Below are 13,398 nucleotides of genomic sequence, written 5' to 3' on the forward strand. Positions count from 1 at the left end.
AATTCACCACGAGGGCACGGTTCACTCCTAACTGTCAGACTGAAGTTATAGGCACTAAAATATCAGTTTTCACAGAAAATAGTATAAAAGGACTGGCTTCTACATATATGAATGGGGGCCACATACAGCCTAATAAAAGCAATTTTGTGGTCCAAAAAGGATGGAGTCTCTCTGATTGACATGAATGAGGCCCCTGAGAAATCTCAGAATGATCAACCAAAACACAAGAAGACTGCATGACTTCCACTCAAAGGAGAAGAAATTGATCTAAACAGAACATGCTAGAGCTAATGAACAGCCTAGCTTTCTTAAAGGATGAAAAGTAACCAGATCAGTTTAGCCAAAATGCCAGTGCAAGGGTGTTAGCAGGCACCTCCATTCACTGCTGGGGTTGTCAGTTTAGCAGCACTGGATCCAGACCTCAAATTACCTTTTGGTTAAGAAATATGAACTAGAACAGGCAGGACTGGCAAGGACTCAATAGTCAAAATGACAGTCTCGTTTTTAAGAACGTGCCTTGTAAAGCAGCACAGGGTTGAGATTTACCAAAGATCTTGCAGTATTTTCTGATTCTGTTCAATGAGTTCCTTTCAGAGCTAACTGTGAAATACAAAAATATAAGAATTTGATAGGTTCTCTATCTTGTCCTTTACTAGGAAAAGTATACAAATTCATATCAGAAATGTATGGCTAAGATGCCCCATAGAGGACTCACCTTTGACAGTCACCTCTGAGGGGGAAGTGGATGATCCGAGTCCTGCAGACTGATGACACCATCTTGGAAAAGCACTCGTATCAGACACACAAATGAAAATAAAGAACTGTAACATTGTACTGAGGAATGGAAACCCAGCAACTGGAACTTCAACTAGCACAGCCTGCACAGCAGGAGATGCGAGAAAGACTCCATATTCTGGCGTTGACAGCGGGAAATAAGCAGATCCACTGTACTCTTTCTCCTCATATATTGTCAACAGTGTAAACTGATGTTTTTAAGTTGTTTTTGCACAGAACAGCAGGAGAATTTGTGGGGAGTCCCAGAAGACTGACAGTATCTTGCTTAAACTCAGCCACCCCAAGCCCCTGGATTCCTTCTGGGTGCCCACCATCAAGCAAAACTGGCCTTACCACAGATTGAAGCCATTCAGTCCTTCCCCTTCTACCAGGCTTGGCAGGTTAGCTCCCAGTGCTAAGCTCTACTTAAAATAATTCTATTTATATCCTCAACAAGTTTGTTTAAAACTCGATGTGTTTGTAAATTAAGAGCTTTCCAGCTCACTGTGAATATTATACTGAAAGGGAAACATGAAGGGGTTTTGAAACTGCTAATAAGGTGGCATTCCTCTGCAGCCTTTCATCCTTCATTTCACAAGATCCCAGAGCACTTTGCAGATGTAAACACAGAGCTGCTCTCCCAGCAGCGAGAGGCAAACAGTGCTGGGGTGGACTGTGGCTTCACCACTGCAGCTCCCCATGAGCTGTGACAGGCTCTCACTTCGCTTTACCACCCCGTGGCTGTTCAACTGCAGAGTCCAACAGGCAAAGAAAGTGCTATTGCCCAGAAAGAGATGCCTTGTACACATCAAGAACTCCCCTGGTGCAGATGGCTCACTCTTCCACAGTCAGTTACTTGCAACCAACTAATACAGTTGCAAGTATTAGTATTAATGTTATTTAAGAGAGTTATTTTCAGCATTAGCCAGAAACAAACACAGAAAGGACACGAGTGCCTCAGGCTTTGGTCAACAGATTGGAGTAGATGGCTCTGTCCCAGACATAAAATGCATTGTAGTTTTCAATAGAAGCTGTTCTTTAAGAGCTGAGTTGCAAGCCTGATGCAAACCCTTCTGTCTCAGCTCCAGTGAAAACCCCCTTTTTAGGTGGGGAGACTCAGCTTTGATTCCAAGCAAAGGATGCCACCTACTGAATCCTTGCTACCATGAGCACAGCTTTGACCCTCCTGGCTCCAGACCTCTGGCATGATCACAAGCCAGACTGCAGTCCCTAAACAAATTCCAAGGAAAAGTAGAAAACAGGCTTGTAAAAACGAAGCTTTTCTCCCTGCTACTCTCCCCACCACCCGAAGATGTATTACTCACCAAACATCTGCACAGCCGTAATAATTTTTAGTTTTGCAACAGTGACAACCTTAAAAGTATTAAAAAATCTCCTTACATCTTTATTCCATTTCCATTCATTATAATACAGTCTGACAATATATGCTAGTACAGTACATTCTGCAGCATTTAACCCATGTTCCCCGTTGCTGTTCTTAACTTCACGGCTTAATGACACAGAGTCAGTAGATCACAATGTGACCCTGTTAATATTTTTTTAATGCCATTTTTACAAATTACAGCATAATGCACTGATTATGAGGATGAAAGGAAAGTCTCTACGTCTGTCTGGAAACCAAATAAAAGAATGTTTGAACATCTGTTCATCCTACAAATGTCTCTAAAAGCTTTGATTTTCCCATAATCATTTTGTTCCACCATTTCACCCTTTTTTGAATGTGTATCCAACAGCCTCAGGACAGCAGCCAGAGATCTGCAGTAATAGCACATTATAATCAAAGTTCTTGGGCACACTTTAAGTTCTCCTTTTGGAATTCTACATTGGGAGAAACACAAAACCAAACCCCAGTCTTCAACAGATCACTCCCCAGCTGTGTATCCTACACAAACCTCTGCAACAGGAGCAGGACGAGGCTTTGTGACAGGGGCTTTCCACAGCAGACTCCAAGGCACGAGGACAGGGTAGGGTGGCAGGTGAAGGCCACAGCCTTCTCCTGTGGGTCCATCAGAGCTGCCCAGGGTCAAAGGCTGAAGAGAGGCAGCCCCTCAGTGCACACAGGAACTGGGATGAGCTGCAGGCCAAGAGCCCTCCCCACCTCACTGGGCTCCCTGCGACCATCGTGGGAGCCCTGCCACGGATCTCCAGGGCAAGAGCAGAGCCACAGCAAGGAGACGCAATGAGCAAAGAAGGAAATGGGAGCACCGAGGAGGAGATCAGGTCTCAGACTGAGAAGACAGAAGAAAAATGCCAAGTTAAGTATGCCAGTCTGGAAATGAAATCGAAGATAGGAAGATTTTAAAAATATGTTTACAAGAGACTGGATGAGAAAGGGATGTAGGTCTAGTTCTATAATTACTGCTGCTCACTCCCTTGGAGTACTCCAAGCAAATAAACCACTGGACTCCGTGCACTAGGAGTCCTTTCAGCCAAGCAGAGGGCTGCAAATCTAAGTGTTCAGGGTTAATGAGTTTTCAAAGGGATCAAGTTCCGTAACAACAGACTCACTGATCCTGTTAAGGGCAATCCATGGTGTGGGGGAGAAAACATTCATCAGATAGGCTTTTGTGAAAATACATAACCCCCATTTACACTGACAACCTCCTCTCCAGAACTACTCAAAAGTGTCTTAGAAATGAGAAAGACAAAACCCTGTATGTACAAGGATAACAAATCTGGAAACACCTTTCCTGATCACTCCCCTTTTCTTTCCAATACTCCAAATTAGCAACCCATTTAAAATTTGGCAAGGACACTAGAACTATACAGATACAAGTATTAGTTCCTTAATAATTAGCAGTATTTAATTAGTTTTTTCTATACCTGTAATTCTTACACTAACTTGGGATGACAGTAACACTGTTCCTTCAATGTGATCTGTTTCTCTGTGTTCCATGACTGCAGTATCTTAGGCAGATATAACAGTGCAGAGTACAAAATAGGATTTGATAAAGGCTTAAAAGAAAGATAACATTATGAATATTCTCTCCAAAGATTGCTTTTGGGGGTGTTTGGGAGGAATAGAGAAATGGGGAAGGAAAGGTGACAGGGGTGTGAAATGCATTTTTTCCATTACAGAAGGACACATTTAGCAGCAAGGCTGGCAGCACAAGTTACGTTAAGCCAATAGCTGAAGTTGCCTGCCTAATTCCTCTGGGATCACACTGAAAGCATACCCCATAATCTTAAGGGATGTGCTAAAGCTTTGCTGGGACTCACTCAGCAGAAACTGTTTGGGATTATTACATAAAGCACTAATTCTGTTCTGATTTAAAGGGGGACCATCAGCCCAGTTTAGACAGGCTTGCCCTGTCTCACAACTGTCCAGCTGTAAATATCCTCTCAGTAGCCGATAGCTTTGCCATTTGTAGCCACTTTGGCTACCTAGAAATTAAAAGGAGAATACCAAAAAAATCAGGATCATGTTAACATGATGGACTCGTACCTATCAAGGGATATAATAATATGATTAATAAGAATGAATGTAGCAATTATTTACCTCCATGTGCAACTAATGCATTTACATTATACATACGGTCACCATCTATAGCTGACTTCAGCAAATGGGTCAGAGGCTGCTATTTAGCATCAACAAGCAGGTACTCTTTTTGTTCAAAAGGTAGGAATTGACATTTGCCATGCTGCCAAGTCCAATTTCTGTTCCAGACTGCAGCTTTCATATCTGTGGAACTGCTGTTTGTTTTCACGTTAAGGTGTCCTATACTTTGTATGCAACAAGGTAGGGATATTACCAGTGCTTTCCTTTTTATGAAATTGAGAGAAAGAGCTAAAGCAGCCATGAAATCCCTATTAAAAACTAATGGTTTCTAAAGCGTCTTGGAGACACTCATTTTACAAGGCTTATACAGCAATCTTCTATCATTATTTTAATGAAATAAAGCCCTTGACTATTTCCAGAGGCAACTTTTTCTTTCACATACTAAAGGCATTTTGGTTACAAAAAAAAACCCAAACCAAACCAAACAAAAAACAAAAAAAAAAAAAAAGGAAAAAGAAAACAGTTTTGGAATAGGATTCATTGCAGAACAGGCAGGAAAATCAGAAAAGTTACATAAAATGTTACTGAAGATAAATTTTGAACCTTTGGAACAGCAAACAATTAAGACTCAGCTGCACAGATCATTATGTTTAATATGAAAAACATTTCTAGATACAAATCATATTTATAAAAAACATCCATACCATCTCTCAGATAGCATCTTACAAAGTTCCAGCTGAAGGAATGTGAAACATCCATTTTAGGTTTCACCTATTAAATAGTGTGCTTTCTGTCTCCCACTTTGCTCAAGGAAGTAAGCCTAGAATAATCAGCTTCACTTTGTAGGTCATATGAAATTCACATCTTGACTTGATTTAGATTAATATTGGTGGCAAACTTCTAAATCAAGAGAAACTTTAACACAATTACCCAGGAAAACAGTGCAATTAGAATGTACACCCAAGTGTGTTCATCTGGCAGGTGAAATTCTCTGAGATGCCATAAAGATGCACATCACAGAGATGACAAAACAAGCAAATTTGAACAGAACAATATGAGATTGCAGAGATTTTGGAAGGGGGCACAGTCAGCACAAGCTTCCAGGTTCTGTTTGTGAGGAAGTAACAGGTCTAATGTGTTTGGACAGGAAACACATTCCCACTCAATGCATTTCAGGGTCTGGACTCTGAGGTGTAATCAGAGGCCTCTCTTGCTTCCTCAGGATTGAATCATTTTCTTCTGTGTGTCAAAAACATATCTTTTAAAGATAAGAGAGATAGTAACAGGTTGGGCTGAATCATTCTTGCTGCTTTCATCCTCTTTGGTCACATCCCCCTTCCCTCCCTTAGATTTCTTCTTGGAGGCAGCAGTTAGCAGCATCTTGGTATCTGGCTTCAGCCCATCTGAAAAGAACAAGAACACACATAACTAACACACTCAACATCACATTTCAGAGAACTAGAAAAAATGAGCAGGCATGTTTTCCTCTGAAATCAACCAAAGGAAATAAGAAAGTAAATCAAATGCATTAGGGAAATCACATTTCTGTGTAAGACTCCTGTAATATGGTAATTTACATAGAAAATAAGAGAAGTCTTTAAATGTAACAAAGTTCACAACAGTGATACCACAAATTCAGTGCAGTATCCTGAATCCTTCAGTGTTCATCTGCAGCTTTTAAAGTATTAAACACAGGAAAGAATTTAAACAAGCCAGACCAGCTTCCCTGGTCTAAGTCTTTTTACTTGGCAGACCTTTCGTATTATTTAAGATGCATACCCAAAGTTTCTTGTCATCACTAAGAATATTTATAAAAATATAAGTCATGAATAAAAAACAACTAGTAAAACACTAAAATTATAGAGAGTCACAAGACTCAGAAGATTGTTGAATTTCTTTAAGTCTATTTTCTGGATTTACCAGGAGCACACTGCTTTTTTTATAACTTGCACACTATAAATTATACAGGTTTTTTGTCTGTTTTTGCTTGTTGGGTTTTTGTTTTTATTTTGTTAAGAAAAATTATTTGTTAGGGATTTCAACTTGCACTGCTTATTGCTTAGGGGCACTAGAATTAAGCTGCATAGTATTTTGTTTCTCCAGACATTTGTGACAAACAAAATTATTTGTCCTTTTCTTCCTAAGTGGCCAGTGTTTACACCTTTATTTTTTCTTCTAACTCAACACATCAGTAACATTTTAGATAAGAAATGCAAGGTAGGAAAGTACGAATAAATGCTGTAAAACAAGAGACTCCTAGAAGACCACTCCTGAAGAAGCACTTGCATAAAGCAGAAGGCAACAAACTCCTCAGAAGCTTTTTCAGTGGCACCTGAATATGCTGCAATGTGGTTTTCAGGCATTGGGCCAAGATCAGTTCAGGTATTTTTAACCTGTGGTGTCATATAACCTTATCGCAAACACTTAATCAGCTTCTCTCTCTTAATACTGAAATTCAGATGCGGATTCTCATATCACGGCCTGACAAAAAGATTGAGATGCTTATGATTTACTGGAGACAGGAGGTCTGCGGGCACAGGTGAGCTGCTCCAGCACAGACACACGCAGAGACACTCACAGCTGATGCAGGGGGACACAGCCCCAGAGCCCAGCTCCTCATCCACCTGTGGCAGAGCAAACGCTGCAGCAGCATTCCCAGCGCAGGAATGGGGAAGGGAGGAAATGAGGAAGTGTTGGAGCAAAACCAGGATACTGCCCATTTGCCATTTCACAACCAGAACCTATAAACCATCCCTAAGGCCCTGCAGTTGTGAGACTTTCACAGAGAGAGGAGTCTTTGTTTTGGAAAAAAAAAAACCCAAAACAAAACCAGAAACAACAAGAAGAAAAAAAAACTCAACAAAAAAAAACCCAAAACAAAACCCCCATAAAACCCCAACCAACAAAAAAAAAAAAAAAAAAAAAAAGAAAAAGAAAAAAAAGTGCAAGGGTCCAATAGAGGAGAAAAGCAACATGTTTTTTATATAACTAAATAAATCAATAAATTACAGCCCACACCAAGGCTGCAGGAGTCCAGCATCAAGCAGAATCAAGTTTGCACAGTTCTGCAAGATCATGCATTTCAGAATCATGCCAGCTGCTGTTTTCTCTGTTTTCCAGATGGCAGGACACAAAAAAGCAGTGATTATTTCATTGTGAAAATAATTGAGATTGCTCTTCCTTGATGGCTGAGAAGTCTGATAATGAGTATCTTTGCACATGTAAGGTTCAATTAATCAAACTAGGTAATATGGTTTGGCAGGACCACATATTTATTATATGATTTTATTACATTGTAGAGTCATGTCTGATGCAGCTGTTTTGGTTTTTTAATTGGATGCTTTCATATAAATCCCATTAATATCATTACCCTTACAATCACTCCATCTTCACTATGAAAATAATTTATCACTACATGGAAAGCAAATATTTCCCATTTGGAAAGCTCTGAGAGTGTCATGGGTGCTGCTAGAAAAAAAAAAAAAACAGTCAAAAAAGGGGAAAACAAAAACAGCAAAAGAGTGACCTCACACAGCCCCACTCACTACATTTGCAGAATTTATTTAATACTTAATACTTTACGTTTTCTGCTGTTTTGATCAACCTAATTGTAACTATCCCTGCACAGGCTTCCCTCCGCTTTTCTAAGACGACCATTTATTTTTTGGACAAAGAAACATTTCATTTTGCTTTCTAGTTGGTTTCCCTTTCTGGGTCTTATCACTATTACAAATGTTGCTGTTACTGGCACAGCACTGTTTAAGAAAGATGTTTAACTAAATCCTTTCAGAAAGACACATTTTAATTAAAACAAACAAATCCTAAAACACTTTTATTTATGTTAGCAGGCTTTGCGAGACTCTAATTTCCAAAAAATGCTAATTGGCGGAAAGGAGAGAGGAAGGGAGGAGATGTGGCATTAAAATTGCAGCCAAAATTTTCCCTTATGGGTATCTGAAGAAGCCAGGCTGCCTCTGCAAGCCCTTGCCCACCGGGACACGACACTGGTTGGCCTCTCACCCCAAAGAGACCCTCGGCTGCAGCAGCAAGTCAGGAAAGTCTCAGCCACGAGGGTGAAATAACCACCGTGGATGAACTAAGCTTGAAACTCACCAGTGACATCAGCTTGGATGGCCCAACACAGCTGAAACCTGGCACAGCATCTGCAGCATTCAAAGAAAGCGTCTCACGTCTGAAAAATTTTGTTTATGAGAAAAAATACCATGCTGCATATGGAACTCCACTGGGGAAATGTATTTAAAACTGAGCCATCTCACCTCCTCCACCCTATCACTAACTTCCACATAGAAACAGTAAAGGTACACCTCACCTGCAGCACTTAACACCTATTTGGGCTAAATAAGGTATTCCAGGTAAGTTTAAAGAAAAAATGGCAGAATGTGGTAGTTCCTGCTGGTGAAGTGACAGGCTGACAGCCAAAGGCAGCTCAGGTATTATCAAACTCACACGGTATCTAAATTACCTAATCAGATCCCATGGCCCTCATTCTGCAAACAGATTAGGTGGCTGGCATCATACCCTGACAAATGGCATTTGCTGTTTTTCTGCTCTGGTTCCAGCAGGTCTCGGGGCTGAGGAGGCTCTGAGACAGGGAGCAGCACAAAGGAGCAGGCAGAGAGAGACAGGCACAATCAGGGTTTCATCTACCTCCGTGGATTTCTCACATTACACACAATGCATACTTTACATTTTACAAAACCAAGGAAATGAAGGGAAATATATCTGTCACCGAAGAAGACATCAGAGCTTTAATAGCTGAAATGACGGATATTTTTAGATGGAGGTCTAGTTTAACTTACTTACATTAAGGGTCTAATCTCTGCTGAACAATAGCTGTGTTAGCTTGAACACATAGTGAGAAATCTGTTCCATTAATTAAGTGCTGCCTGTACTATTCGGATTTGTAGCAAATGTTAATAGATTTTTTTTTCTTCCCCTGTTGGACAATTACTTTATTTTGCCAAGTTGCTAATGGATTAAATTGAAAAGGTCCATGTGTAAAAAAAAAAATAAATTTTAGCTTCAAAGTTCTAAAAAATGCCTTGCATACAACAATGGAAAATACCTATGTATTAATATTATTAATGGGCCATCATCAAAGGCATACAAGATATGTGAAAGCTTAGCAAATTCATTCCTACTCATCAAAACCACGTCTATAAGAAGTGCCCAGACAAGGTCTTATGCAAAATGTACTTTTAGCATCCACTAACTCAGGTTAGATATGAAAATCTAGTTGTAAAACAGTGTAATCTACTTCACTCTTTTCAACTATTGTTAATAATTAACAAATGAAAATACAGACTCTTTAATATCCTTTGTCTCAGAATAGCCTGAAGGATTAAGTCCGAACTGATCCATTTAGAAATATTAATAAAAAAATGCATTTTCAAATTCAAATGAAAAGCAGTACCACATCAGGAAAAATATTTTCCAAGTCAAAAACAATTTCACATGCACAAAATAAAGGAAAAACGCAGTATTTTATACAATTTTCACAAATAAAAAGCTATCAGCTTTGTGATTTGCAGCATCTTACACAGTTAAATGAATGGCAGTGTTGAGTTTTACAATTGCTCACACAAGAAATTTGCATAGAAACACGCGGATTTTAACCACTTCATATGGAAATTCCACACGAGAACTCTGGACAGCTTCTTGTGTACAGGTTAAAATCCAATTTTATGTATACACAATCAGTTCAGCTCCCCTCCCTCCCTCCCTGCAGGGAAGTTACTCCCCCGGACCCAAGTTTTGCCCTCCTGCAGATGCAGCGGTGGGCCCGGGACAGGCTCCCCCAGCAGCCAGCCTGGAATGCCAGCCCGGACACAAATCACAACACCCACACACAGCACCATAATCAGGTTTATTTTTGCTTTGTTTTTACTACTGCTTCAGCTGGAAGGAGGATGAAAGCTGACACAGTATCTGTTCCTCTAACTCCTTTTGCTCACCCAACAGCAGGGTGAAGGAGCACCTCGGTGCTTTTGCCCCATATAAATATTTATTTCATCTATTACCTGTAACCTTGGACTCTACTTTGCCTTTTACACTTTTAACTTCTCCACTACACATCCTCCTTCACTTAATACTGTCATTCCTTATCAACATCCCTTGCCAGATTTGTTGACTTTTTTTTCTTATTAGCCTTCTGCTTCCCTGCTCCTTCAGAAGGTCTCCAAGGGTGGTCTCTGTTCTTTCCAGCAAAAGTCCAGCTCCTTCTTCCTTGACTCACTTGCTATTCAACTCTTCAGGAGTTTTATCTCTCTCTCCCCTTTTTCCAACTTAATTTTTCAATTTTCCCATCTCTGTACTTCCATTTCCTATTTTCACAGTTCCCTTCAATATTTAGGAATAGTCCTGTCTCCTTCAAAGCTAACGAAACATTGTGTTTGAATTCAAGATTTTAAGGACTGAATGCCAGACACTTTAGATGAGAAGCAAGATAATACAGTATCACCTTGTAGCCCAGCCAGAAACAGGAGCAATTTTTAAGCAACTGATAAACCCATCATTGAAAACAGGTGTAATAATATAGGTGCAGGGCATGCTTTCCAGCACAGCCATGGAGAATAATTTATTTTGCTGAACTTCAGAACTCCCTTCTCTTCTGTGCACTTGTAAAAAAAGCCTATTGCTAACTATGCTGGTGAGCATGGAAGTTTTTGCATGGATGATTACACAGTTTTCTTACAGTGTAAGAATTTTAACAGGAAAAAAAAAAATCATGTTAAAAGATTTCAATGCTCCCAATTAATGAGAGCTTTGCTTTCAGGCCCAAATTAGAAGTTCATCCTACCCTGCACTGGTACTTGCCATGGTTTGCTGGAAAAGTGCTGGCTCAGGATCCTCACCATGCTGTTAGGAAAAGGCATGCTGAGGCTACACCAGCAGCTACCCTGGGAATACAAAATATTCCTTTCTGCATTACATATTAAGAAATTGCTAGACTGTTCTTGACTTGCTGATACTATTGCCAAACCTTCCATTCCATCCAGGAATTTGTGAGCAGAATTTCAGTGGGAAATTGGACTTGCTTCTCCCTTCTGTAAACAAAATATCCTATTCACTTCCTTCAAACACTGCAGGTAGAATACTCAGCTACATGCAACTTCTTGATTCCTGCCAACATTCAAATGTTAAAAATTGACTGAACATCAGAGAACAAGTAGCATATTTGATGTTGGAAATAATTTTTATCCGACACAAACGTAACCTTTTAATGTGACAGGCAGCCATTTTTCTTTCCTCCCGAGGGAAGGAAGAAAAGAGCAAAACTTGAAAGAGGCAAAGTGTTGGGGATAATCCTCACTCACAATGGATTATTCGTACCAGCTGGTTTGCACAATTTCAGGATTTCCTTAAATTGAACTCTCAGAGCCTGAACCCTAATTACACAGAGAGTGTGTGCCTGCATCAGCTCTTGCTAACAGAGAGTACAAAAGCTGGTTGACCTGAAAATCAGAAATAATTAGAGGCCCAGATGGAGACATCCATGCCACAGTCTGATGCAGAGGGGCTTCACCAGAGAGTGTACAAAGACCAGCCTCTCCCTCAGCTTACTGCAATGATGGACCACTCAAAGGAAATTGAAACTTTTTGCCAGTTACTGCAGGAGTCAAGAATCCTGTATTTCAGCACAATACAATTAAAAACTATATATATTTATCCATCCTTAAAAGACATCCATTCTTTAAAAAATCATAGCTACCTATGTCCAAAGAAGGGTACAAGGTGCAAATAGAGCAGTACTCCCATTTGTTTCACATTTTGATCAACTTTAAAATAAGAATAATAGATTTATCATTGGTTTCCAGCAAAATCAATGGATATACCAGTGTTATAAGACCCACAATAGAGTCCCACAATACACTAGAAAGCACACACTTGTTTTCTAACTAGTCCCAAAACATGTCAGCAGTTCTACAAAACTGTTTCTATGCACTCCAAAAACTTGAAAAGCCCATGTAACATCCCTAAAGTAACACTTTGGAGTTTTGATTTAAACAACAGGAGGAGGCATTCCAAAATGAGAAGATCTATTTGCCCAGCCTCTCCTGTTCCAGCTATCTCTGCAATCAGGCAGAAAGGACAAGAACAACAAAACTTAACCTGCTGCTTCAACTCTTTACATCGGTTAGCAACTCTGCTTTGCTTCTCTTCTCCTCTGCTAAAGATACCCCAAATCCTGCCTTTTGTCTTTATTAATGCAATTTTGCACCTTCAATATCCCAGCAAAAAACCCCAAAAATCCCTGAACAAAAACCAAACCCAAAACACCAACAAAACAAAAACCCAAACCAAAAAAAACACCAAACTGATCAGCAAAAACAAGATCTTTGTGAGCCTTCCAAGGACAAAAGCGCTTTGTTACTGTACCCATAAACACTATAACAGGGACCTCAAATGCAACACAGTGCAGGGTCATCTAGAGACTGCTGATCCTGTCTAGCTTGGCACCCCACCTGTGTATCATGAATATATTGTGCTTTAGAAAGAGCGGGGGTGAAACTGTGTCCTGAGCTAACTGGAGCCCAAAATCAGGCAGAAATTCTCCACCTGACATCAGTGTCAACATCTATAAACATTTTCCAGGCAGAAGATTTAAGTTCTCTTTACAGGAGGCAATCTCTGTTCCCAGGTGCTCATCACCATGATAATAAATATAATATGATTACCAAGACTGTTTCAATGTAATTGTTGACCAGAGATTCACTCAAGAAACAAGGGATACTCCTTTCCTTGCTACTCTCAGGAGCTCAGGATTTGAGCTTCAACTACTTTCCCAGATCAAGCAATGAATTTTACTTATGTAAATCCCTTCACAATTCTCCAGTAATTCTATTTTGAATTCACACCACCTTTCCCACATCTCTTGTCAGCTCTCTCAAATATTCTGCTAAAGTTTCAAACTCCAGAGAGGAGTAATTTTTCTTCTCTGGCCAGTACAAGATCAGTTATTACCACCTTGCTTTGCTTGTGAATATTAATAGGGCTACAGCAAGAATTTGGCCAGGGAGCAACCAGCCTCCAAGGAGACAAGAAAGGAGTCTCCTTCCTTCCAAATGTGCTAAATCCTCAGC

General features: G+C 40.0%; 1 protein-coding gene across 1 annotated transcript in view; it reads right to left on the minus strand.

Moving 5' to 3' along the window:
• Positions 1–2,158: 2,158 nt before the first annotated feature.
• EEFSEC (eukaryotic elongation factor, selenocysteine-tRNA specific) overlaps positions 2,159–13,398 on the minus strand; it is a 125,217-nt gene continuing 113,977 nt past the window's right edge. The window contains exon 7 of the mRNA XM_058845096.1: positions 2,159–5,697. Coding sequence (XP_058701079.1) covers positions 5,513–5,697 — 185 coding nt within the window. The 3' untranslated portion in view covers positions 2,159–5,512. The remainder of the gene's footprint in view (positions 5,698–13,398) is intronic.

This window comes from Poecile atricapillus, chromosome 9, assembly GCF_030490865.1.
Source record: "Poecile atricapillus isolate bPoeAtr1 chromosome 9, bPoeAtr1.hap1, whole genome shotgun sequence".
NCBI lineage: Eukaryota > Metazoa > Chordata > Aves > Passeriformes > Paridae > Poecile > Poecile atricapillus.